This window comes from Pyxicephalus adspersus, chromosome 3 (genome assembly GCF_032062135.1).
Source record: "Pyxicephalus adspersus chromosome 3, UCB_Pads_2.0, whole genome shotgun sequence".
Taxonomy (NCBI): domain Eukaryota; kingdom Metazoa; phylum Chordata; class Amphibia; order Anura; family Pyxicephalidae; genus Pyxicephalus; species Pyxicephalus adspersus.
This window is the reverse complement of record NC_092860.1, coordinates 52,520,034-52,543,661: the sequence shown is the minus strand read 5'-3', so window position 1 is coordinate 52,543,661 and position 23,628 is coordinate 52,520,034. Positions and strand designations below refer to the sequence as shown.

Sequence of the window (23,628 nt, the reverse complement as noted above, 5' to 3'; positions counted from 1 at the left end):
CCCCTTCTGATCACCCTGTGCCAATTCATCCCCTTCTGATCACCCTGTGCCAATTCATCCCCTTCTGATCACCCTGTGCCACTTACTGTGCGTACTTACAGGTACCGTACGTTCTCAGCCGGGGGAACTCCGTTAGGGCAGGAATCAGCGTGCTTCCGGGATCGCAGGGGCACGTGTGCCGGCTTCTCCTCGCTCGGAGGAGGATCGCGGGGGCACGTGTGCCGGCTTCTCCTCGCTCGGAGGAGTTGGAGACACGTGCTGCAGCCAGGAGGAGAGGAGAGAAGAAGCACGCAGCATCGCGGTATCGGGTGAGTATGATATTTTAATTATTTTTAAAAACTGTGTTCGCTGTATAAGACGCACCCACTTTCCCCCCCTAGTTTTGGGGAAGAAAAAGTGCGTCTTATACGCCGAAAAATACGGTACATTTCTGGAAGGCTCCTGATCATGCAGTGCTCAATCTCGGATATACGCAGAAGGAGCAGCCTTGCAGCTTTCAGGGATATGTGGAGTAAGTATTCCGAAAGGCTGTGGGTTTCAGTCTTTAGCACATCAGGCCAAGAAAAAATAGTTGTCAAATAACAGAAAAAGTTGTATTCCTCCTATCTAAAGGGGAAAGCAACCTTTTTCCATATTATTTATTTTTTAAGGTCAGGATCATGTTCTGATGCATTGTGTGTTGGCAGGCTATGTATAACGAATGAGTTGGCTTTACACAATGTATGTGCATTACTGCAATATGTGTCCACCAGCCTACTTTGGGGAAAATGCATATAGCAAAAACACAAAAGTAAGAATCAGACTTAAATGGACCTTGCAGTAATGCACACTTTAAAGTGGACCTATCATCAAAGTTTTTAAATTAAAAAAAACAAAAAAAAAAACAAAAATAAAAAATGGTGAAGCTCCTTAAAGACAGAATGGAAGGGCAGAGCCTCCTGGGATACCCACGTCATGCATCCTAGGAGGCTCTTGGCTGCTCCTTCTGCGCATGCCCAATGTCAGGCATGGGCAGCAGGGGCTTTTTCCTACAGTGAGGGAAACAATGCCGATCTCACGCATGCACAGTCCTTACTTTACAGCATGCTAGGTTGCCCGATCTTCACCTGAGCAGTGAGAGATCGGGTGATGTAGCCAGAGAAAGAAAGAAGACGGACATGTCAAGGATTCCGGGACAGTGTTTTTTTTTTTTTTTTTTTCCTATTCCGTTTTAAACACAGCGTAAGGCAATGCACGTTATGTGTGTGTGCACCCCAATGCACTTTACTAACTAATGTGTGTTGTGTAAAGTTCATCTTTTTTGGTTTGTTAACACAAGGCAATGGTGGGAGTGAGCCCTTAAGCATGGTATGTAGTTTGGTTCTCTTCAGATTAAAGGCACCAAGGCGACACACTTGCATTACAGTGTTTGTGTTGGGGGGAGATTTTATTTTATTTGGGGTGCACCGTCAGCCTAATTATCAGTGGGCTGCTTTAACACAATGCACATTACCAAACCACAGAAATGTACAGGGGCCCTAATGGTAACCTGTGCTGAATGATTATGGATCATCAAATTTCTGCTTACATCCAAGTGATTTGGCTGACATTCTGATCCTATGGTATCATTCAGTCCATGACCTGGAACCAGTATGCAAACCAGGAGTTCTTGGTCAATGGTTCAGAAGGAAATGTAATACCTACAGCAACTAATTGGTATTTTCACAAATAAATGTGCAATGGCAGGCTAAATATTTCTGTACCTTTTAGAGATGAACTCCAGGCAAACTGACAAATGTGCATATAAAATACATATACAGTAACTGACTTGTATTTCTGTTCACCTAGTTTTAAATTGTTAAACAGTAGAGTCTTTTTCACTATGTCAACAATTGGTTCCTGGTACTGTTACTTCTTCCCCAGTTTGAGTTTTGCTGTTTTAAGCTGCGTACACACCTGCAATTTTTCTCGTTGGAAAGGATCTTTCACGATCCTTTCCAACGAGAAAAGACTGCACGATGCATGAACGATGCTGTACATACAGCACCGTTCATGCTCTATGGAGAGGGGAGGGGGAGAGCGACGGAGCGGCACCCTGCTGCGCGCTCTCCCCTTCCCTTTCATTAGGATCGGTCGTCGTCCATCGTCCATGGATCCGCCAGGACGGTCGTCGGACGACGACCGACTGTACACACGGCAGATTTTCGCCCGATAATTGGCCGATACCGATTATCGGGCGAGAAAAATTTGCCGTGTGTACGCAGCTTTAGGATTACAAGGGGGGAGGGGGGAGAATCAAGATTGGCTTTCCTCCCTTTGCATTCAAATTTGTTATAGACTTTGTTGCTAACTGGGCAGCCCCATGTACAAACAGGCCTATCATCGAAGATTGTTTATAAGACAGCACAAGTATTCTTAAATTGGCTGTCTTGCCATCTCTTAGATTGAAATGGAAAAGGAAAGTGTTCTGTCACCTGTACCAAGCATAACTTTCTCTGAAGTATTGTATACAGTAGCTGGTTTGTTTTCCTCTCATTTAATACACAATATGGACACTTCACCTAGGCCTTTTTATAATATGCAAGCATGTAGCCTTAGCAAGGAAAGCACACTTCCTTGTCTAGGGTCCTTGGGAAGTACTGTCCTCCATATCCTCACTCCAGGGGCTCTGGTGTCTACTGTGAAGTGTAATGTTTTGTCCATAAGAGCTTATGTTATTATAATTGTTTTTTTTATTTATTTTTTTGCAGGTTATTCTATGTTTGCTATTGGTATAGGTACATTGGTCTTTGGCTTTTGGAACATTGCTTGGTGGAATAGAGAAAGGAGGTATCTGAAATTCTATCAACTGCTAAATCTTTAAACTGAAGTTATGCTTTTGTTATATTTATATTTTGAATAGTTTTAATTCATGATAATACAAAATAATAAAAAACAACACAAATAACAAGGGGGAAACACAGTACAATGAACAACAGTTATTGAGTGCAATATTTAGAAAATAACAGAAAAACAAAAATGTTAATTAAGTTGAAATATGGATATCAGAGAAGTTACCTAGGGGGTGGTTTTACTTCAAATATTTTTTATAAATGAAACTGTATAAAGATCTGTGTTTGTTTAGCTGTGTCACTTTGCTGTTCCTCTAAATTTTGAGTTTTTGTGTACCTCAAAAGTGGCAATTCCACAGCCAGTTTACTTTAATAGTAAAAAAGTTAGTACACTATCTTTATGTAGTGATCATTACTAATATTTAATCTGTATTGATTATTATCTGACATTTACCTAAATGCTTTTTTTCTTTTAATTCAGACGACTGTGCATTGAAGATCAAGAAACTCGTGTTGCATTGATGCCTTTATTGCAGGCAGAACACGATAGGAGGTAACTACTTTACCTGTGCTCTTACTAGGTCTTAGTACAAATGCTTTGCTCTATATGAAAGTATCAGAGTTTTAAGTGTAACTTATGCAGTTGTGTTGGCAGCCATTTAGGCCTTTTATGTGTTAAGAGTGCATCAAACAGTGGTGCATAGGTTTTTGCAGCATGCCTGTGTTCTACCTACACCTGGCTGTTCTCATTGGAGCTCAGACAGAAGCTGGAATGACCTTCCTGCCTTACAGGATGTATTGAACCCTTTGAGCTAGTGACCTTGGTCACAAAGTTTGTGATCATGCTCTGAGGAAAGCATATGGTTACTGATTTGTGACTCATATTAGATCTAGGAAATGATCTGCAGTATAGTATAGTGGCACTTCTCTTACACTAAAATGCAACTCACAAGACAGGAAATAGTGGCTTTCACCAGAGCCCCATTTAGGACTGTGAAGTCATAAGTATTTGGGTACCCGGAGTTGGAGCTGGTAAATTGTATTAACTCTTAAAATGTACTGCAACTCCTAAAAAAAATATAAATTGGAAAGATAAAATATAATATGTTAATTTCCTATTTCACAGATAACAGTGATAATAAAGTGTTTCTCTGATGTAAAAATAAAGTGAGTAGTTTACTAGTGTGAAGTCTAACTGAGCTTTCATGCAATCTGACATTTTTTTTTAAAGAATGTAGAAAAGTGAAAAAGTATGACCACTCATCACAACTGACCATAGAAGATGCAGCTCTTGTTTATCCTAAGTTTTTTTGTGATGTGACTAGAACTGTAACAGCAATTCCATTTATCGGATTTAAAAAGGGATTTTTTTAAGGGAGAGTGAAATATAATTTTTACCTAACATAAAATGGTTTTCTACTCGTGTGTGTAAAATTAAAATTCTGGGTTTAGGTACCCTTTAAGACTTTAAAGCTTCCTGCTAAAAACAATAAACACTAGTTTTGTCTTTTTGTCTAGTTTTGTCTTTCATTTACATGGTAGGGTAAAATGAATGTTTGTAATTTCTGTAATAAATATATAAAACACAGAATGACGTCAGCTTAGTTATAGATTTTAGACTCTCAGTTTACTGTTATCCTGATTCTTGGTAACAGTTACAGGTTTACATGGTCAGTTGAGTACTGTCTGCTCGCTAGCCAGTAGTTTGTCTTGATCCCAAAAGCAAATACCATCTTCATAAAGCTTTATAATTTGCTGAGCTTTTAGCAGTGATGAAATACTTTTTAACCAGTGTAGATACTCCTTTAAGAAAATAAAAGAACCAGAGTCAGTGGTACCATGAGTCTGATTTTAAGGATTGATGTCACACACCCCTGGTCCTATTACAAAGACCTTTTTGCTTTTACAGTTTTTTTGCAATGAAGAATATGATTTATTTTTGTGCTTTTAAATGTCCATTTTACATCTGCAAAACGTATGTGCTGTACAAATGTTTTCTTGTATAGTTTCAATGCTTTTTTATACTTGAGCTATACACACAGCAATAAAGTACAGCAAGCAGGTAAAACATTCAGAAAGCTTACATCTAGCATATTGTAGTTTTATTAAAAACTTAAGACCACACTTCAGCTTTACTTTGAGAATGTTGGACACACATATATATATATATATATATATATATATATATATATATATATATATATAGGAGTGCAGAAAGTCTCTCTTTAAACAGGGTTTGAATAGGTAATGTTAAGGCTTTTTTAAAGCCCTGTTCTAGCCACCTAGAAGTTGTTTAAAGTAATATTTACCACTTTCATTAAGGTCTATACTTCCTCTTTACACCTACCAGATAACCATGTTGAAAGCTTTGGAAATGGTTTGTATCCTTCTGTGGTGCATAGCTCAAATTTACCTGATGCCAATATATACAAGGTCAAAGAGATGACCTCTTTGGCCAGTATATATAAATGTAAAAAGTGATGGGGTGCACAAAGGATTCATCGGGTGAAGGCAGGCAGGCAGTTGTGGTTATAGATAAAGTGGTAAGTGAAGAAAAATGCTCTGGGACTGAAGTTTTAAAATACATTTTATGCATGCAATATTTAGCAGCACATGTCTCTCTGGACTTTCTTTGTTCTAATTACCATTTCTTATGCTTCTTTTTATGGTGAATGCTAATATTTTTTATTCCTTTTTATGCAAACTTTTCTCACCATAAAAAACTGCTTTTTATTTTAAAGGGTGCTAAGGATTTTAAGAGAAAATTTAGAGCAAGAAGCCATTATTATGAAGGACGTTCCAGGCTGGAAGGTAGGAATACTGGCTTAATTTTTGGGTCTTTATATATAATTACATGATAGGTTTTAGTAGTACCTGTTGCTCTGTGTAGCACTCGGCATGAGACAAGACCTGCCCCTGTTGTATTGTTGATATACCTTTAGAAGAAGCTAAGGTAAGTACTATGTCGCTCTGGGAACCCCCCCCAATGCACTAAAGGCAGAGTTGTGACATAGGGGACCAGTAAATGTTGCATAATTCAGATGGCTATTTTTCCTCCGTGGAGTTGTGTTTAAAGGATGGGCAGGAGAGGTAAGTAATCTTCTTCTGTACCCAAACCGCCTTTATTAAGACTTTTAGTTTGATGATAGGGTTGCTGTAGGCAATGTAATGTTCTGTATTTGTACAACACAATTTCAATTGTGCTTTTTAATAGAAGAGCTTTGCACAGTAAATTTTAGTTGCCTTGAACCAGTATGGCAACAATGTTTTTGATTCTGTGCTTACATAGGGTTTGTGTAAAATTCTTGCTATTCCAATGTCTGTTTCTAACAAGTGATTATTCTTTAATAGGTTGGAGAATCTACCTTTCATACAGACCGCTGGGTAGTCCCCACTTTAGATGAGCTGTACAACCTGCGCCCCAAGAAAGATTTAATGCATGCAAAATATGGTTTCAATTGGTATGTTTGAAGCGCTTCATCTTCTCTACAGTAGTACCATTAAAAATAAATATTCCTTTCTGATACGTGTCTTTCAGATTTTTATTGCATATTTGCCCACAAATCATAACAACTTCTATGACCAGACATAATTTTTGCATTTTAGCGATCTGTATATACCATTATATTTTCTGCTTCTAAAATTGTCAGGCACAAAGCTCTAGCATCCAATTCAGGTTTTCAAAGGTCAGCCTTTTATTAGATTAACTGTTATTTATTTAATATGAAACTTTGCATCCTTTTAAATGTATCTAAACTTGTTGCCACTTCGTTTAAAACAGTGGCAAGTATTAACTTTTCACTTGCATTTCACACTCTAACCCAGTGGTTCTTAACCTTGTTGGAACAACTGAACCCCACCAGTTTCATATGCGTGTTCACCGAACCCTTCTTTATTGGAAAAAAAAAATATGATTTTTACAAATTCAAAACATAGGTATACAGTGAGGGAAAAAAATATATCTATTTTGAAAACAAAAAAGTTCTATATTTCGAATAATAATAACATAATAATGAAACTTACTGCAAATCAGTGTGACTTCTGCTGTTGCCTCCCAGAGACCAGTTCAGGAATGCGCGGCTTTACCTTGGCAAGTGCCACTCTCATGTCATTTTCGCAACAAAGTCTGTTCCTTTTCTTCGTTTTTATGTCCAGCATCTTCGAAAAGGATTGCTCGCAAAGATATGTTGTAACAAACGGTATGAAAATTTCCAAAGCTTTCTTAGCAATAACAGGGTACGTTACCAATTGTTGACACCAAAACGTTGAGAGCGTTGTTGTTCTGAAGAGTTCCTGTTGAACCTGGCTCTGCTGAATTTCAATGATTTCATCGAGGTATTCATCATTGACATCTGTTGTCTCAACACTAAACGTGAACGGCTGTCTCACCCATGCTGGATATGACTCTCTTGTAGGGAAGTATCCGTCGAGAGACTTTGCAAGCTCATCTAAGTGCGTGGCAATAGTTTGCTTCAGTTCCGCGGGTACAGAAATGTCTCCGATTCCAGATACATCTTCAATCTTACTTACACAGTTGTCTAGCAGGGGAAAGTTTGCGAAGTTATCGTTTTCTGTTCGTCGTTTCCATAATGGTAGCTTTTTTTGAAAAGCTTTCAGGTTTTCTTGCGCTTCGATGATGTTGACTCCACCACCCTGCATCTGCTTATTGAGATGATTGAGAGCTGCAAAGATATCAGCCATGTACGCTAAAATAAGAATGAACTCAGAATTTTTGAAGCAATCTGCATGACAATGTTGCTGCTCTTGCAAAAACATGACAAAAACACGATTCAGCACCTGTCCCCGGGATAACCACCGAACGTTAGAATGGTACAGAAGTACCTCGAATTCAGATCCCATTTCTTTACACAGCTCCTTGAAGATGCGGTGCTTCAGAGCATTATTTCGCACATAGTTCACGCATTCCACAACAATTTTTAAAACTTCTGCCAGTTTTGGAGGCAAGGTTTTTGTTGCCAACGCATGCCTGTGCAGAATGCAATGTGTAACAATGATGTGTGGTGCATCGGCATTCACTAGCGCACCAAAACCAGATTTTCTTCCGAGCATGGCTGGAGCTCCGTCCGAACAAACTGCAGAAACCATATCCCACGAAAGATTGTTGTCTTTGAAGAAATCATCCACAAGTTTCTTCACATCAGTTGCCTTAGTTGTTGTTGTAAGAGGCTTACAAAATAAAAAATCTTCCTTTATCACGTTGTCTTTCACATAGCGCACGAATACTGCAAGCTGGCTTAGATTGGAAACGTCTGTGGTCTCGTCGAGTTGAAGGCTGAATTTTGCCGGACTTGAAATCAGATCTGCAACTACTTGAGCCAAGATGTCTTTGCTCATGTCCTCTATTCTGTTGCTGATGATGTCATTTGAAAGAGGAATTTGAGATAACTGAACTTCAGCCGCTTTTCCCAGCATGATATTCGCCATCTTCAACACAGCTGGTTTTATGAGTGTTTCACCAATGGTGTGTGGTTTGCCCTGCTTTGCGATCAGGTAAGCAACTTCGTACGATGCTGTGAGGATCAGTTTGTTGGTGGGTACAAAGCCGAGAACAGGCAGAGTAGCCTTTTCATCGAATCTTGCTCTCTTCACCTTGAATTCAGCGAGCGTTGTGTTCTTGTATTTTCCATCTCCATGCATCTTAAGGAAGTGTTCCCTTAGTTTTGCCGGAGCTAGACTAGAATTGCTCAACTTGGCATTGCAAATCATGCAATTGGGACGCTGACTCCCATCACGTTCCGTTACACATGTGAATCCATATTGTACATATTCGTCCGACCACTTTCGTATTTTGCTCGACATACTTAGTATGAATGGATTAAAATATTAAGATCACACGACGTACTATCACAGTTTCACAGTTACAATTCGACTACTGTGCGCATCAAATCCCCTGCAGCACAGATTGGCCAAGCGATGTTGCGTGATCACCTCCAGCCAATTATGGACAAGCGGGGCGTATCATCACGAATCATAAGCGCTTGGTGTGTTTTGACCTCCGCCGAACCCGCGAGACTGACTCACCGAACCCCTGGGGTTCGGTCGAACCCAGGTTAAGAACCACTGCTCTAACCATTTCCCCGTCCTCTGACATATGCAAGTCATGACACACAGCTGTCTTGTTATATGCTGGGGTGTTTTTAATGTGTAATCTTTTACAATAGCAGTTTCTTGTCCATTGGTAAACATTCATAAATAGTCATTTCTGAAGTGTCCAGTGACTACAGTGTTCGTGCAAAGCACTTATAAAAAATAAAGTAAAAGTATTGAGAAAAAAAAATAATTCCATAAAGCCTATATTGTCACAATAATTTAAGTGTAAATTGCTTGTAAAAATTAAGATCAGTCTCATTCTCTCATTTTGTGTGTCCAACATAGCTTGCACAGAACACGTGTTTGACACTATTTATAGGTAGCCGCAAAAGTTTTTTAAAATTTCCCTAATGCAGGTGAGAAATATAAACACTGTAGAGATTCCAGTTCTTCTTCACTGACATAGTTGCTGCAGGAATGAGAGATTCCCATCTAAATTTCTAAATCAGATCAGTTAAGTATGTGAACAATATTCTTTAATATGTTTTGCTATTTGAGCCATGTTTATGGTACTCCCAAACGTTACCACTAGATGGCGCGCCCTCTTTTAATAGCAATGACATGACTTTGGCCAACATTATCTTTAGACAATCTATTGTACTATACCATGTCTAATACTACCTTTTACATTGAATGAAATGTCTAAACGATCAAGAATTAAATCAAAGCTAGAATATAGGTTAGAAAAGTTAGTTGTCAGAGCTATGGGGGCCATAGGCATATCTATTTTTAGGTACAAGTGGTTGCAAACATACTATACATCATTAATAAAAAGATGTGTTGTATGCGATATGTGTAAAGCACCACACACATTAATCATTTACAAATAATATGCAAAAAAACTATTTTAAGTGCAGGCACCGATATTTGTATGATATATCAGAAAATATAATGCTAGCATGGTCAGTTGACTTGCTAGCATTTAAAATTAGTTTAAGGTTCACTTAACTGATCAAACAAAAGGGCAGTGGTTTGGGATTCCTGTAAATCACTTAAATAGTTCTCTGTGCTTCTGCATCATTTAATATCAAAATATCTGGATAGATGGCAGCTAGTTTGAAGGAATAGGCATTCTGGGTAGACTGCATTTGCATCAGAATAAGCCCTATGAATATAAAAATTAAATCCAAGGACTGAGCCAGGAACTTTCAGGCTGGGTATGGTGAATGCCGGACATCTTGCAGCCAAGAAATGAGACAGGCTGTATCTGACTTTTTGCAGCTTCTAATGTACATTGTGAGGAATTCACAGTGTGCAGTGATTTCAAAGTATAGGTAGTCCCCCTGGGTTATATAAGAGATATGGACTGTAGGTTTGTTCTTAAGTTGAATTTGTATGTAAGTCAGAACAGGTACATTATTTTAATAAATGTAATTAGGGCAGATGTTTGTCTCAACATATTAGGCAGTGTGGTGTCAGTTACTGTTTAAAATCCTCACTGTGAGTTAATCACAAACAAAGCAAAAAAAAAAAAAAAAACGGAGCCTAGACATTCATCAACTCCTGGAGCAAGCTGTGCTTTAATATGCAAAAAAAAAAACAGCTGCAGAGTTTGTCATGGTCATTAAAGAGTTACAGACGGCTGCAGAAAGAGCTTACCCGCGACCTCAGCTGTATTTAGCAAAAGATTTCTTCTGCATATCATGCAAACGGTCCCCTCCCCCCTCAAAGCTTTCGTCTTGTACAGCAGCCCGTTCTTATCTAGGAGGCGTCTGTATGTCAGATGTCTTTAACCCAGGGACTAATTGTAAGCTTTTTCAGTATAGTATGGAAGCCTGTACAACTATGCATGACAGAAGGTAAAGCTGAATATTAGTTTTAAAGTGATTTACTACTAGTGTTTAAGCAATCAGTAGCAAATGCTTTGAAATGTGTGCTAATCACAAAGCTAGAATAATCCGGCTGTAGGCAAGGGACGTGTTTCAGCTGTTGGAAGAAAGTAACAAAAGTCTCCAAATTACCCCCATGCTAAGGTGTCCTAACGTCAGCAGGCATTTTACAAAAGTATGGCCCTGTCACCACAGTGACTGATACCCAGTCACTGGTGTTTTGCCTTCCTTCAAATGGCCCAAGCATGGGTAGGGATTTTACAGTTCTTAGGTGCCTGGGCAAGATGCAGGAAATACAACATCTCTGGAACTGGTGATTGTCTGGTTGATGTGATTGACCGGTGATGCACAATGCATTTGCCTGTACCCCCTCCTTCTCACTGGCCTTATTTTCTGACTTCTTAAAACTACCATTCCCCAGCTAAACACTGCCATTCTGTATTACAGTTTGTATGCATAAGAAACAGGAGCCTCACTGGGCCTGGCTGACCCCATGCTAACATCAGCTAGGCAAAATTGTGGACACTAACTAGTTTCCAGGACAGATCCATGAACAACATCAGACAACCTCTGTATACATGTCATATTCTCGCCCAAGATAAGCCCAACAGCTCATATCGGGCCAGAACCATCTGACGCGTGTACATAGGAGCTAGGGGGTTTCCTTCACCTTGTCAACAGCTCATTATTAAGGACACATTCAGCATTTGGCACCTTTTAAAAAGGCAACTGTAAAAGTCAAAAGCAAAAAGGCAGAAACTGCAACACAATTCCTCCTGGTTCTCTTGGTGCATGGACTGGGCACTAGAGGCACAGCAGTATGAGGAAGAGAAGTATTTCCGTCTGTTTCAGAGCCAGCAGGATGGTTTTCTGCTTTCATTCTTGTGAGGTTAAGGTGCAAGGGGTCAAAGAAAATGACATGTACTTTGGGAGCAATCCCAGTTGCATCCCAAATAAATACATGTGTTGTCCTTGGCAATACAGAGGACTTGGGGTCCACTTTTGCAGGCATTTTGTGTTTATTGGGATCTATGCTTCAATTCCTGAGCAAGAACCCAGATTTTGAAAGGAAGCACTATTTGGCAGCCATAATATTAGATCCCTGATACAATTGGAAAATTTCTAATCTACTGCCACCATCCCAGAGGAAGCACAAATGCCACACACTGAGGAGGTTCTGCGTAAATATCTACTTGGTTATCTTCCTGATTGTGGCAGGATCTCTATGATCTCATGATCTCTGAAACAGCAGCCATGATAATGGCTGCCTCTTCTATGAGTTGTGTTTTTTTTTTTTTTTTTTTAAATACCTTTTATAGCAGCTTACATACACGGCTACAGCTACACTATAAATTTCTGAATCTTCTCTTTTAGCTAATAAACTAATTTTTTTATTGCAAGCTTAACCTTGTCTTTGTCTCATGTTGAGACCTACTTACATATAAACCTGTCTAGAGTTTTATTGCAGCCTACTAAACTTCTCAAATACTGTCCAGCCAAGGTACAATATATGTGGCTATTATCTTGCAGATAATACACTCACATTTTTATGCAAGATGTAGCCTGCTTTTTATCTGCCTCTGATTTTGTAGCCTAAACAGGCTGCTTTTATACTGTCCAATCAATAATCCATATTTGTGGAGTTGTCACCCTGGATTGTTTAGTGAGTGGGTTTCACAGAAGAGAACTGGGAAATCAAAAAACACTTGTTTCAGTTTCAATGCACGGGAAGGATTACTGCAATTCTGGCAGGATCAACAGGTATTTTTCTGCACTTGCAGAAAATCTGCTTAGAAAAGAAATCTAATTTCAATTAGCTGAATTTAATCAGCTACCACAATTATAGTACAGGATAGGTGAGTATGCAAGTGTGCAGGACTGAAATTCAGTTTTAGGCAAAACAGGAACATTTATTATTATTATTTTATTAATAAACAGAATTTATATAGAGCCAACATATTACAGACAGTGACACAGGAGGAGAGGACCCTGCCCTGAACAGTTTACAATCTAGGAGGTTGGGAAAGTATCACACAATAGGAGGGGAAATGTGGAGTGGTGGGAAGTAGTGAGGGTTTAGGACACAAAAGAAGACATGTAGGCAAGTTTAAAAAGATGGGTTTTGAGAGCTTTTTTAAATGAACAGAAAGTAGAAGCAAGCTGAATAGGATGAAGAAGACCATTCCAGCGAGTTGGGGCAGCTCTAGGAAATTCTTCGATCCCTGCGTGTGACGAGATTATGAGTGAGGAAGTCATTAGTAGGTCATTGAACAGCGAAGAGAGCAGCTAGGGGAGTATTTTTCTACCCGGTCAGAAAGTTAAGTGGGACAAGGACTGTGGAGGGATTTGAAAGCAAAGCACAGGAAGAAATGGAAGCCAAAAGAGATGCAGCAGAAGAGGAGTGGTGGGAAGGATGGATGAGTCTGGCTGCAGCATTCATAAAAGATTGTAGAGGAGAGAGTTGGGTTAGTGGAATACCAAAAAGGAGGATGTTGCAGTAGTCCAGACGAGAGATGATAAGCGCATGTACAAGAAGTTTGGTGGTCTCAGGGGACAGGTAGGGGCAGATTTTGGAGATGTTGTGCAGGTGAAAGTGTCAGGACCTGGAAATGTTCTGAATGGGGGTGGGGTGGGCAGAATTGAAGGTAACACCAAGACAATGTGCCTGGGGGCCAAAAAACACTGTTATTAAGAGTTAAAAATATGTTGGGGAGATTTCAAGGGAATGTTGGGGGGGGAGCCATTCACGGTGAGATAGCCGACAGGAAGAAAAGTTGGGTGGACAGATAGATTTTAGTGTCATCAACATACAGATGGTACTGTAAACCGAAGGGGGATAATAAACTACCAAGTGAGGGGGTGTAGAAAGAAAGGAGAATCGATCCAAGGACTGACCCTTGGGGAACACTAACAGGGAGAAGAGGAGGAATACCCTGTGAAAAGAAACTTTAAAGGAACGGTTGAACAGGCAGGAAGCAAACCAGGAGAGAGCATTGTCACTGATACAAATTGAGTGCATGATTTTGAATAGAAAGGATTGATCAACAGTGTCTAATTCTCATGCGTGGTGAGGTTGCAGTCTGGTTACCTTTAGTGTTGGTTGAATTGCTCAGTGTTCAATTTGGCGGCTATTCGATTGAATAGCCCGTTATTTATCGGGTGATTGAACACCATTAAAGTCTGGGGGGGAGGGGGGGTGGGAATTCAGGTTATTTTCATGACTGTGTAGAACTGCAAGAGCAATCTGGAGTGGAGCTGTCAGCTCCACTCCCTTTGATTGCTCTTGCAGCCCTAGCGGAACTGTCTGTGACTCCACACCCCGTGACACTGACAGGATGATTCCCACGGCTGCATTCATTCTGAGCACAGCCGTGGGAGTACTCCTGTCAGTGTGGGATCCCTGGACACCTGAGGTTAAATGAGGATAAGTCTCCCAATTCATCACCTCTAGTGCTCTGTGTTTGGCTGGGGAAAGGTAAACCCTGATGACAGCTCAAGTGTCAGGATTTTGCTTTCCTCAGCCAATAACGGAGCACTAGAGGTGAATGAATAAGGAGACTTGCTCTCATTTAACCTCTAGTTCCTGGGGATTCCACACTGACAGGAGGATTCCCATGGCTATACAGCTGTGGGAATCATCCTGTCAGTGTGGCATAACCTGTAAAAAAAAAAAGTAAAGTTAGTTACACAAATCACACACATTCAATAAAATACTTTAACAATAAAGCCTCTTTTTTTGTTTACACATATTTTTACACACAAAATCGCAAAGTTTAATATAAGGGTCGAATATAGGGACAACCCAAATTCGAACACCAACACTAGTTACCACTTCCTCACAACCGAAAATCATGCCTGCATTTCAGATATTACATGGAGCATCTTACTCTTGCTCCCCCATTGGGAATGAATAGGGATGGTAAGGTGTGGTTAAGTACAGCCTACTACAAAATTAATTTTGTATGTTCATTGTGTGTTTATTAGAATCATACATGGCAGTTGGACTTGATCGAATAATTTAAAATCAAATAATACAACTCTTAAAGGTGTAAACGGAATACATATACAGGAATTTTATACTTTTCATTTAAAGAGTCTTGTGTTAATTACTGTAAATGCTAGTTCCCTTCTTCAGTTTTATGACCAGTAAACCAAGACAGCAGCAAAACTAATGCCTAGCCATACTGTACACTGTAGCAGTTTTGGGAGCTTCATTTCATTTGTCATAATTATCTGCAGATCAGGGAGGGAAGAAAATACAAGCCCATAATCAAGTTAGCATAAAAGGCCTGTCAGTGGAGCAACAAAACCAATATTATATAGTTACAATATGACATTTGTTTATGTGCTGAAACTCCTTTAAAGGATGTTTGTAAGGCTTCTGTCACACCAGATGTGTTGCACTTTAAAGACATTTATAAGTTTTAGTTGTATCTCATTTAGAATGTTTTTGATTAAAGATGAACTCCAGGAAGATATCTAAAGCATATACTGCAATACTTAGAAAGAAACGAAAAGCACTTAGAGCCAGTTGTGTGTCCATGGTTCAAATCTGTAGACAGAAGGAAAGAGCAGAGAGATGACTTTACAAGTCTATTGCAGTTCCTTCAATTCACTGACAGAGAACAGATAAGCGATGTAGCTGTTTTTTTTAAATGTACCCAAAAAAGCTGTCTGATGTATATCATGGAGCTGGATATACATTATACATATACTGTGGTGAGCAGCTAAAGTGGTTGCTGAGAGTCATTTAATAAAGTCATGCCAATTCTCTTTGGTCATGGGCTTCTTTCCCCCCTGGCTCTGAATATACTAAGGCCTAATTATAAGCATGGCTGACCTTTTTTCACTTTTTAAACACATGTTTCACTCACCATCTGCAAAAGTAATGCAAAAGCTTAAGGTACAGATATGGTTCTGTTAGCACCTTCTGCCACTTTTTTTTACATTTCAGTTAAAGCTCCCATTGCTTGATTTTTCCATAGTATAGTGGTAAACTTTGTATGTTGTAGAGTAGCCACAGTAATTACAACATTACTATTAAGAAGACAAGAATCCAACTACAATGATTTTTTTCACTGACCCTTATCTAACTCATCCCATTTCCTGATGCTATAATAAATTAATTTAGAAATCTCTTAGAAATGAATTCTAAAACAAAGGTATTACCACTACACGTACATATTTACGGACCTAACTGTACTTCAATCTTAATGCTTATAGTGGCTTCAGAAGCTGTTTAGGAGATTGGCTTCTTATAACGTCTCCTCTTTAAAGCAAATGTCAGTTATTAAAATTATCTTCCTTCTAAAAACTATCCTTTTTTCAAACCCCCCATATTCCAAACCCACATTTATTACAAATAAATTGAAATAATTGGAAATATATAATTAAATAATCTGGAATTACAGGGTTGTAGGGATGTTAAGTGTACCTAATCTAACTAAAACTTACTACACTTTTTAAGGCACATTCCATGTTGATTTGCCTATCTTGCTGATAATATCAGAGGAATTGTACCTTTGTTTATTATTATGGCCCACAAGATATAAAAAAACAGAAATGTTTTGTCATCCATGCATTGACCATATGTAATTGCTGCCAGGAGAAATTGTCTTTATCCTTTCCCATCACCCCTTTTCCAATATTTTATACAACTTTCCTATGCCAGGTAGCCTTAAGAAGCACACACTGTATTGTTCCAACCTTTAATTTTTGTTATACAAGTAAAGTGAGGACTGGCTGCTGGGGTCTCGCACCCTTTATCTCACCCCAAACCACTAACGTTTCATAGGGGAAATGGTTACTTTAATCCACCAATGACACCAACAAATATTAGTATGATCCTTGAGGGTACTCTGGCGTGGGTATTCCCCTGGTACCCTATTTTCTGATTTGAAAGCACAGTCTATTCTATCTAATATTATTGTTTCTCCATTTCTGTGATCTCAACAATCCCCTGAAGAAGCCTTACTGGTGAAACGCGTCTACAACTAATATTTTTATTATTATCAGGAAGATTGAACATGTAACCTGAAAATTAGGTACTATGATGTATAACCCAGGTATATAGATGTATAACCCATTTAGCATAGAAGGTCTATGTTGTACCTAGGTTTAGAGTATGTGTTAATTTTGTAATTGTTTTTGCACTATACTGCCAAAAAGCCTGCCTTTTCTTTCCTCTGTTTACTTGTATACATTATGACTACAGGCTTGGCTGTGTATGTGTAAGAATCTTATATAAAAAAATTGACATCCCCAGGGTAAATTACAATTTTATTATAATTTTTGTTAGCCCAGTAATATATAGTCTCCATACTTTGGAGGAATTGAGCAACAAACATGGTTACCTAATCAACTTTTCTTTACTTCTAATGTCACTTATCACTGTAATGCCATTGGATTACCAGTACTTCAATTGAAATCTCTTATGAAAAGTTCTGCTCCTAAGAGCTCTTAAAGCGGACAATTGGGAAAATAAACAAATATTCTTCCACAAATGATATTGGTAACACTTTGGGTGAAGATCCAAGAAAATGCCTTCAAATCTTCAATATATACCACTAAAAGAGAAACATCATACCATATATGCTTGATTTTAAACCAATACAAATAAACAAATCAAGGTACCTACAATAAAAGTAATCAACAGAATTGCTAATTAAATCAATGCGAATAAATACATTTAGGATGTGTTTTTTAAAACATTTAAAGGAGGTAAAAAATAAAATTACCTGGACTCAGTCTGTATATCTTTTTCCCCCTTTTTACAGGCTAATGTATTTTCCACTTTTGAGAAAGAAATTTTTTTCCTGTTGCTGAATCCATTCCTGGATTACCTAGGTTCACTCTTTATAGTCTATCTTCTCCAGTCTTAATGTCTCAAATGACAAGAATTTGTTACACACTTTATGTGAGGACACAGCGTTATCTACTGATGTGACAGGTGTACAATTTAGGATTATTTTTCAGATAAAAAAGTCGTAGTTTATACCTATATATGGAAGGAGATACTCATGTTTTGGTATTAAACACCAGATCTATTACATTTATGCAATCCTACTGGTACCAAGGAACGTGCAGGAAGTCAGATGGTATACTATTTACATATTTTGGGAATGCCACTCAATCTAAGGTTACTGGAAAAGTATCAGATATATCACACAGGTCCCTTTGAAGCCATTATATTACCTTTTGGTATTCTTATCTTGGGGTGACTTACAATACTAAGACGTTACCAGCTCACATGCTAACTGCCCCCAGACAATTGATCCATCTAAGGGGGAAAAGAGAAATACTCCCTACGCAGGGTGATCTGATAAAAATCTGGGTTGAACATTTAATGGTTAGCCTGTGTGACAAGACAAATACATTTCTCCAAATCTCTGCCCCTTGCAGAGTTTTGGGGCAGAGATTTGTAGACCAATAAAATAAGCATGTACATACAATTTTAGTCAATAAATGTATCACATATTGTTCCAACTCTGTTCTATCTCTCATAATTTTATTATGTTTTTTTATGGTTTATTTTTAGACTTATCAAACTACCTCCTCTACTTTTCCTTACAACTGAATATACCAGATAAATATAACTGTTCTAAATTGTTCTTTATGTTGAATTTCCAATTGAATTATTGTTGAAAATTCTAATTAAAAATAAAAAGATAAACTCCAGACAGCAGATAAAATTTAACCCCTTACCAAATTAAAGCGGACCTAAACTCAAAGTTTTTACTTTACATAAAAGGGTAGACAATAAAGTAAAAATGGTCTTTTTTTTTTTTATGCAAAAAAACACTTCCCGTTTTTGTCCTCTTTCTCTTCTCCGAGATCAAGACTGAACAGGTGTGCATAGCCTACCAGGATACCTATGTCATGCATCTGAGGAGACACTTGGTTGCTCCTTTTGAGATTGGACGTGCGCAGAAGGGGCATTTTCCTTCACTAGGGAAGGGTAAAAGATGTTGATCTCATGCATGCGCAGTGAGATTGGCACTCTTTTTCCCCTTTACAATAGGCTACATCACCCAATCTCACGCCTGCGCAGTGTGAGATCGGGTGACATAAGAAGAAGAAAGAAGATGGTGACGCCCAGTGCTTCCTTCACGCTGGGGCAAGGAAGAATTGCAGGATGGCATTACACCAAATGGAGGAAAGGTCCAGCATGATCAAGGGATCTCTAGGGATTAAAGGTATATACTGGTGCATTGGGAAACCTTTTGACTAAGAGCTGTGCTGCTGTGCACTGCAACGCACACATTTTCATCCATTAATGCAGTCTTCATTGTGGTGTGTTAATCGGCCCATTAATAGGCAAAATTGCACAACACCAGTCCCTCAGGGTGTTTACCCAGGCTATGTTGCAGCACAGATGTGTATTTAAGGTTCCTGATAAATGACATTGTATCCCAGCAAGGCACTTAAAATATAAGTAAATGTAGGGACAGAAACAGACAGGCTTTTCAAGTGAAAATATTGTGTATATATTTAATAGATAAAGAAATAATATATGGTGAAGAACACCAATTTTTTAGCAGGATTATTTAGGCCAATATCAACAACATTTATTATGAAAATAACAAATTTTAATTAATATTTACATTAAAAACGATCATTCCAAGTACATAAAAAAACATAAAACCCTTATTACACGCAAGAACCTCTCCTTTCAGAGTATTCCTATGGGGAATACATTCTGGGTTGATTCTCTACGCGTTTCACGGAAATATCCGCTTCCACAGGAGAGAGGAGAGAAAATCTGATGCTTGTATTTTCAGCAACACTCTTTTAAAATCAGTAGTGAGGGACAGACCAATGGCCATGGCAATCAAGCTGTTATATGCTTCAATTTTAGATCACCCTCTGTTGTTTTTATGATTCATTCAGTAATAATAAATCCCCATAGAGATACTCTGAAAGGAGAGGTTATTGCGTGTAATAATGGTTTTATGTTGTTTTATGTACTTGGAATGATCGCTTTTAATGTAAATATTAATAAAATTTTGTTATTTTCATAATACATGTTGCTGATATTGGCCTAAAAAATCTTGCCAAAAAATTGGTGTTCTTCACCGTATATTTTTTATTTATGGTTTATTAGGGATGCGGCCTAAGTGAGATATAACATATGTATAGGTGGAAATCCTTTTGTATATATTTAATAGTGAAACTATTTAAAATGGTCCCGACTCTGAACAGAGACCGACTATTCTAAACACAATACATATACAGTGTTCCCTCGCCACTTCGCGGTTCATGTTTTGCGGCTTCAGTGCTTCGCGGGTTTTTCCAAAATATTCATCAAAAAATAAAAATGAAAAAATACAATCATGTCGGCAGCCACATTGCGGAAAGGAGCCTTGTTTCATGTTGATGCGCGAGAGAGAAGGATCCCTGCATGTCAAACAAAGAGATGAGTTGACTCAGAGTACATACCACGGGCTCTCATAAAGGCGCGTGATTGGTTTCCGGTGCGACATCCACCAATGAGAGTACGAGTGGATTTATCCCTGTGAGTTGATTGTCTGCGCATCATCGCAGCCTCACCTAGCATCTTCTCTTGTTGTATCTCGCCAGTCTTGTCCATGATGTTGACTGTCTCGCATACTGTATTTTATTTTAGGGAAATCCTACTTTGCGGTTTTTCAGCTTTCGCGGAAGGTTCTGGTCCCCATTAACCGCGAAAAACGAGGGATCACTGTAGTGACAATAAAATATCAATTGTTCTCAATTTGTTTTGTTTGGTATAAAATTATTATTGACATATGTTCAAGGATATCTCACAGTACCCGACGCGTTTCACCTTAATAGGCTTCCTCAGGGGATCACATGAGATCAGTAACATATATTTGCAGTAAAATTGTACACAACAGACAAGGAATGGTAGGTTCGGTACATCCCTAGGGTTCACAAACCGTATCATAGGGTCTGGCAGTGATGTATGAAGGCGTCCATATTTAGGTATAAGTAAATGAAACAGTGCTAAGTGAAATATGTGTGTTCAATACTTTATTTTCATAATATATCATGTGTCAGTCTATTATTCATCAGCCAATCTGTGCCAGGTTGCAGGTTGTATAAATTGGAGCATATCTTTCTCTCTCCTTTCCTAGTGTCTTATTGGTATATTAATATTCAGATTCATCTATTATCCACAGTTGTTGTTTGGTATAGTGACAAATAGGAGTCAGTTTCCTAGTGCATTAGTGGTTGTGGCTGGTAGTAAAGAGCATGAGCCCAGCCCCAGTAAACAGCATAGAGCTACATAAATAGAACCTTCCTAAATATCCTTTTGACAAACATAAAATATAATGTTACTTCACTGCAATAATTGTGAGCAGACACTAAAGCTATATATTTTTGATACACTGTTTTGATACATACCCTGCTCGCATTTTTTTTAATATTCTGATGTGAACAAATCATATAATATTTATTACATTTTTTAACAGATTAATCATTTTTAGAATAGTTTTCATAAAACTGTAATAGTATTTGACTTTGTACTTTCTCTAGTGTACCGAGAGAGAAACAGTGGGCCAAATTTATCAAGCAAAATCGGTTGGCCGGTCGCGCACGTTCTTTTGTTTGCTGCTTACGTATATGTGTGTGTGTATATTTATTCCTATCCTACAATAATTATAAATATATATATATATATATATATATATAAATATACCGTATTTTCCGGTGTATAAGGCGACTGGGCGTATAAGACGACCCCCCACTCTAACCAATCAAGAACAGAGAGCAGGTGTGCGCTAATTAATTGCTATGATCTCACGATTGACATCTTAACAGATCCTCCTTAATCGCGCATCTGAAATCTAATCGCCTTAATTGCTATGATCTCACGATTGACATCTTAACAGATCCTCCTTAATCGCGCATCTGAAATCTAATCGCCTTAATTGGCGGATTCGCGACCCCTATTGCCCATTTTGTTATGAAGGCAAGCCTCCGGCTTGGCAGTGAGATGCGAATGAACGAGCGCATATGACTCCAGCCCGCGGTAAACTGGCTCGATATAACGGAGCGAAATAACGCGCAACCAGCGAGCGCGGATTTCATTGATGAATTAGGCTCAGTGCCTCCTGCAGGGTGGAAGGCTTTGTTTGCAAACAAACCACTAACCAATCTATATTCATCACACTGATCACATGACTGAACCCCATACTGATTGGTTCCTTACAGAACTTGGCTGTCAGTGACATTCTCTCACTTGAATGGGCTGGTATGTCAAATTTTCAGCACAGATCAACATTCCATTGCAATGGGGACCTGTGCTTAGGAATGTTTGTATAGACTGTCAACATCTGGGAGAATAATAAAATGTGTATTTTAATGAACCCACATTAAAATTTAAACTTAACCAAGGCTAATATTTATAGTAATAATACTGATAAGTGATATTAAACAGTGCATATAAGCAAAAGGTGGTCTTATTACCTATTTTATTGGCCAAATCTGCTTGCATGCTGCAATACAGTTATTTCCTCTCCTCCTCTTCTCATTAGCAAATGGGCGAGTCAGTCAGGTGTGATCATGTGACACCCAATGTAAGAAAACAATAGATGACAGACTTCTGTATTACAGTAAAAACCTACAGAGTGGTCTTAAAGGAATAATTTCACAGCTACCCAATAGATCTTTAAATCCAAAAAAATATTTCCATTGGTAATATCTATCATTTACAATAATTATCAATAAGAATTTGCCTTGTTCAATTTTGGCTTTAGTTGGGCTTTGAAAATGTCATCATGTCATTTATTTTACCAACATGAATGATACCTGTGCAAATCCTTGTTTGGACATCCAAAAGCTATGAGAATTCTGCTGGGTGCTGCCATCTTGCATTTGATGACATCAACTCTAGCAAGTGGGGCTCCCTCAAGCGACATGCTATAGTATTCCCTTTCATTCCTACAGCAAAAGCTACAAAAAAAGAATATGTGAGGACATGAAATTAGTAAATCGATGCTCCCAAAAAAAGATGGCTATGATTGGTATGAAGGGAGGGGCTGTGCCAGAGAATTTACCCTAAAGTGGAACTAAAGTCACACTTTGAACTTTACTGATTCAGGCAGCATCAGCTTTGGTTGCCAGGGAAACCCGGCATTCCGTGCATGTGCAGGGGGATAGATGAACAGCCGCACTCTTGCTTGGGCGTTATGTCAACCTGGTACGGCCATATAGGATGGCCAAAGATCGTTGCTGGGCAGAAGAAAGATGGCGGCACCCAGCGAGGGAGTACAGATAGGAATGTGCTGCATTGAATGCGCTGCTTTCATGAACTTGTTAAATTTGCTAGCAAGTTCAGAGGAATGGGCAAGCCAATGAAAAGTAAGTATTTTAGAAATATGGTATTTCTCTGCAATATTTTAAGTCAGTGATAGGTCTTTTAAACAGAAAATGGTGTCAGTCTCCTGGCTCTGCTGCCTGACCAAAAGTGTCCGTAAAAAGCTATAAACCCTTTATTATACAAGGCAGATCAAATATGTGTATTTCAGCCATGTATTTAATTTTCCACTAAGCATAGATTCAGAAAGCATGATACTGATTACCCTCTCCATCAATGCTCCCTTGGCAAACTAAAACGTAATATGTCCCAATATGTTTTATGGACCTTTCAGTGGGATTCCCCTTTACATTTTGTATGTCTAAATTTCCACTACAGTTATTGAATATAAAAGAGAGCCTATTACATTGCCAATACCCTGTACAATGCCAAATAACACATTCCGGCTCCAAAAGTTAATAATCCATCTGTTAGAATTTCTGGCATTTATTATTCCAATTTCTCCATGACCGGTTGTAGTAGCATATCACATATTCATATTAAACTGCTAAAGGATTATTGCAGAAGCATCATCAGT

The 23,628-nt window shown here is 38.5% G+C and overlaps 2 protein-coding genes across 2 annotated transcripts in view; one reads left to right on the top strand and one right to left on the bottom strand.

The window, feature by feature from the left end:
* The window catches only part of NDUFA13 (NADH:ubiquinone oxidoreductase subunit A13), a 7,745-nt gene extending 1,411 nt beyond the window's left edge, over positions 1 to 6,334 (top strand). The window contains exons 2-5 of the mRNA XM_072404597.1: positions 2,730 to 2,808; positions 3,292 to 3,363; positions 5,552 to 5,621; positions 6,162 to 6,334. Of these exons, the coding sequence (XP_072260698.1) occupies positions 2,730 to 2,808; positions 3,292 to 3,363; positions 5,552 to 5,621; positions 6,162 to 6,281 (341 nt within the window). The 3' untranslated portion in view covers positions 6,282 to 6,334. The remainder of the gene's footprint in view (positions 1 to 2,729; positions 2,809 to 3,291; positions 3,364 to 5,551; positions 5,622 to 6,161) is intronic.
* Positions 6,335 to 6,839: 505 nt separating this feature from the next.
* On the bottom strand, positions 6,840 to 8,630 carry LOC140327396 (protein FAM200C-like). Its single transcript, XM_072406785.1, has one exon. It carries the CDS (start codon positions 8,628 to 8,630, stop codon positions 6,840 to 6,842), a length of 1,791 nt encoding a protein of 596 aa, XP_072262886.1.
* Between the last annotated feature and the right edge of the window lie 14,998 nt (positions 8,631 to 23,628).

Excerpts from the sequence above, each read along its gene's own strand:
- LOC140327396 (XM_072406785.1), bottom strand. The coding sequence starts at position 8,630 with ATGTCGAGCAAAATACGAAAGTGGTCGGACGAATATGTACAATATGGA.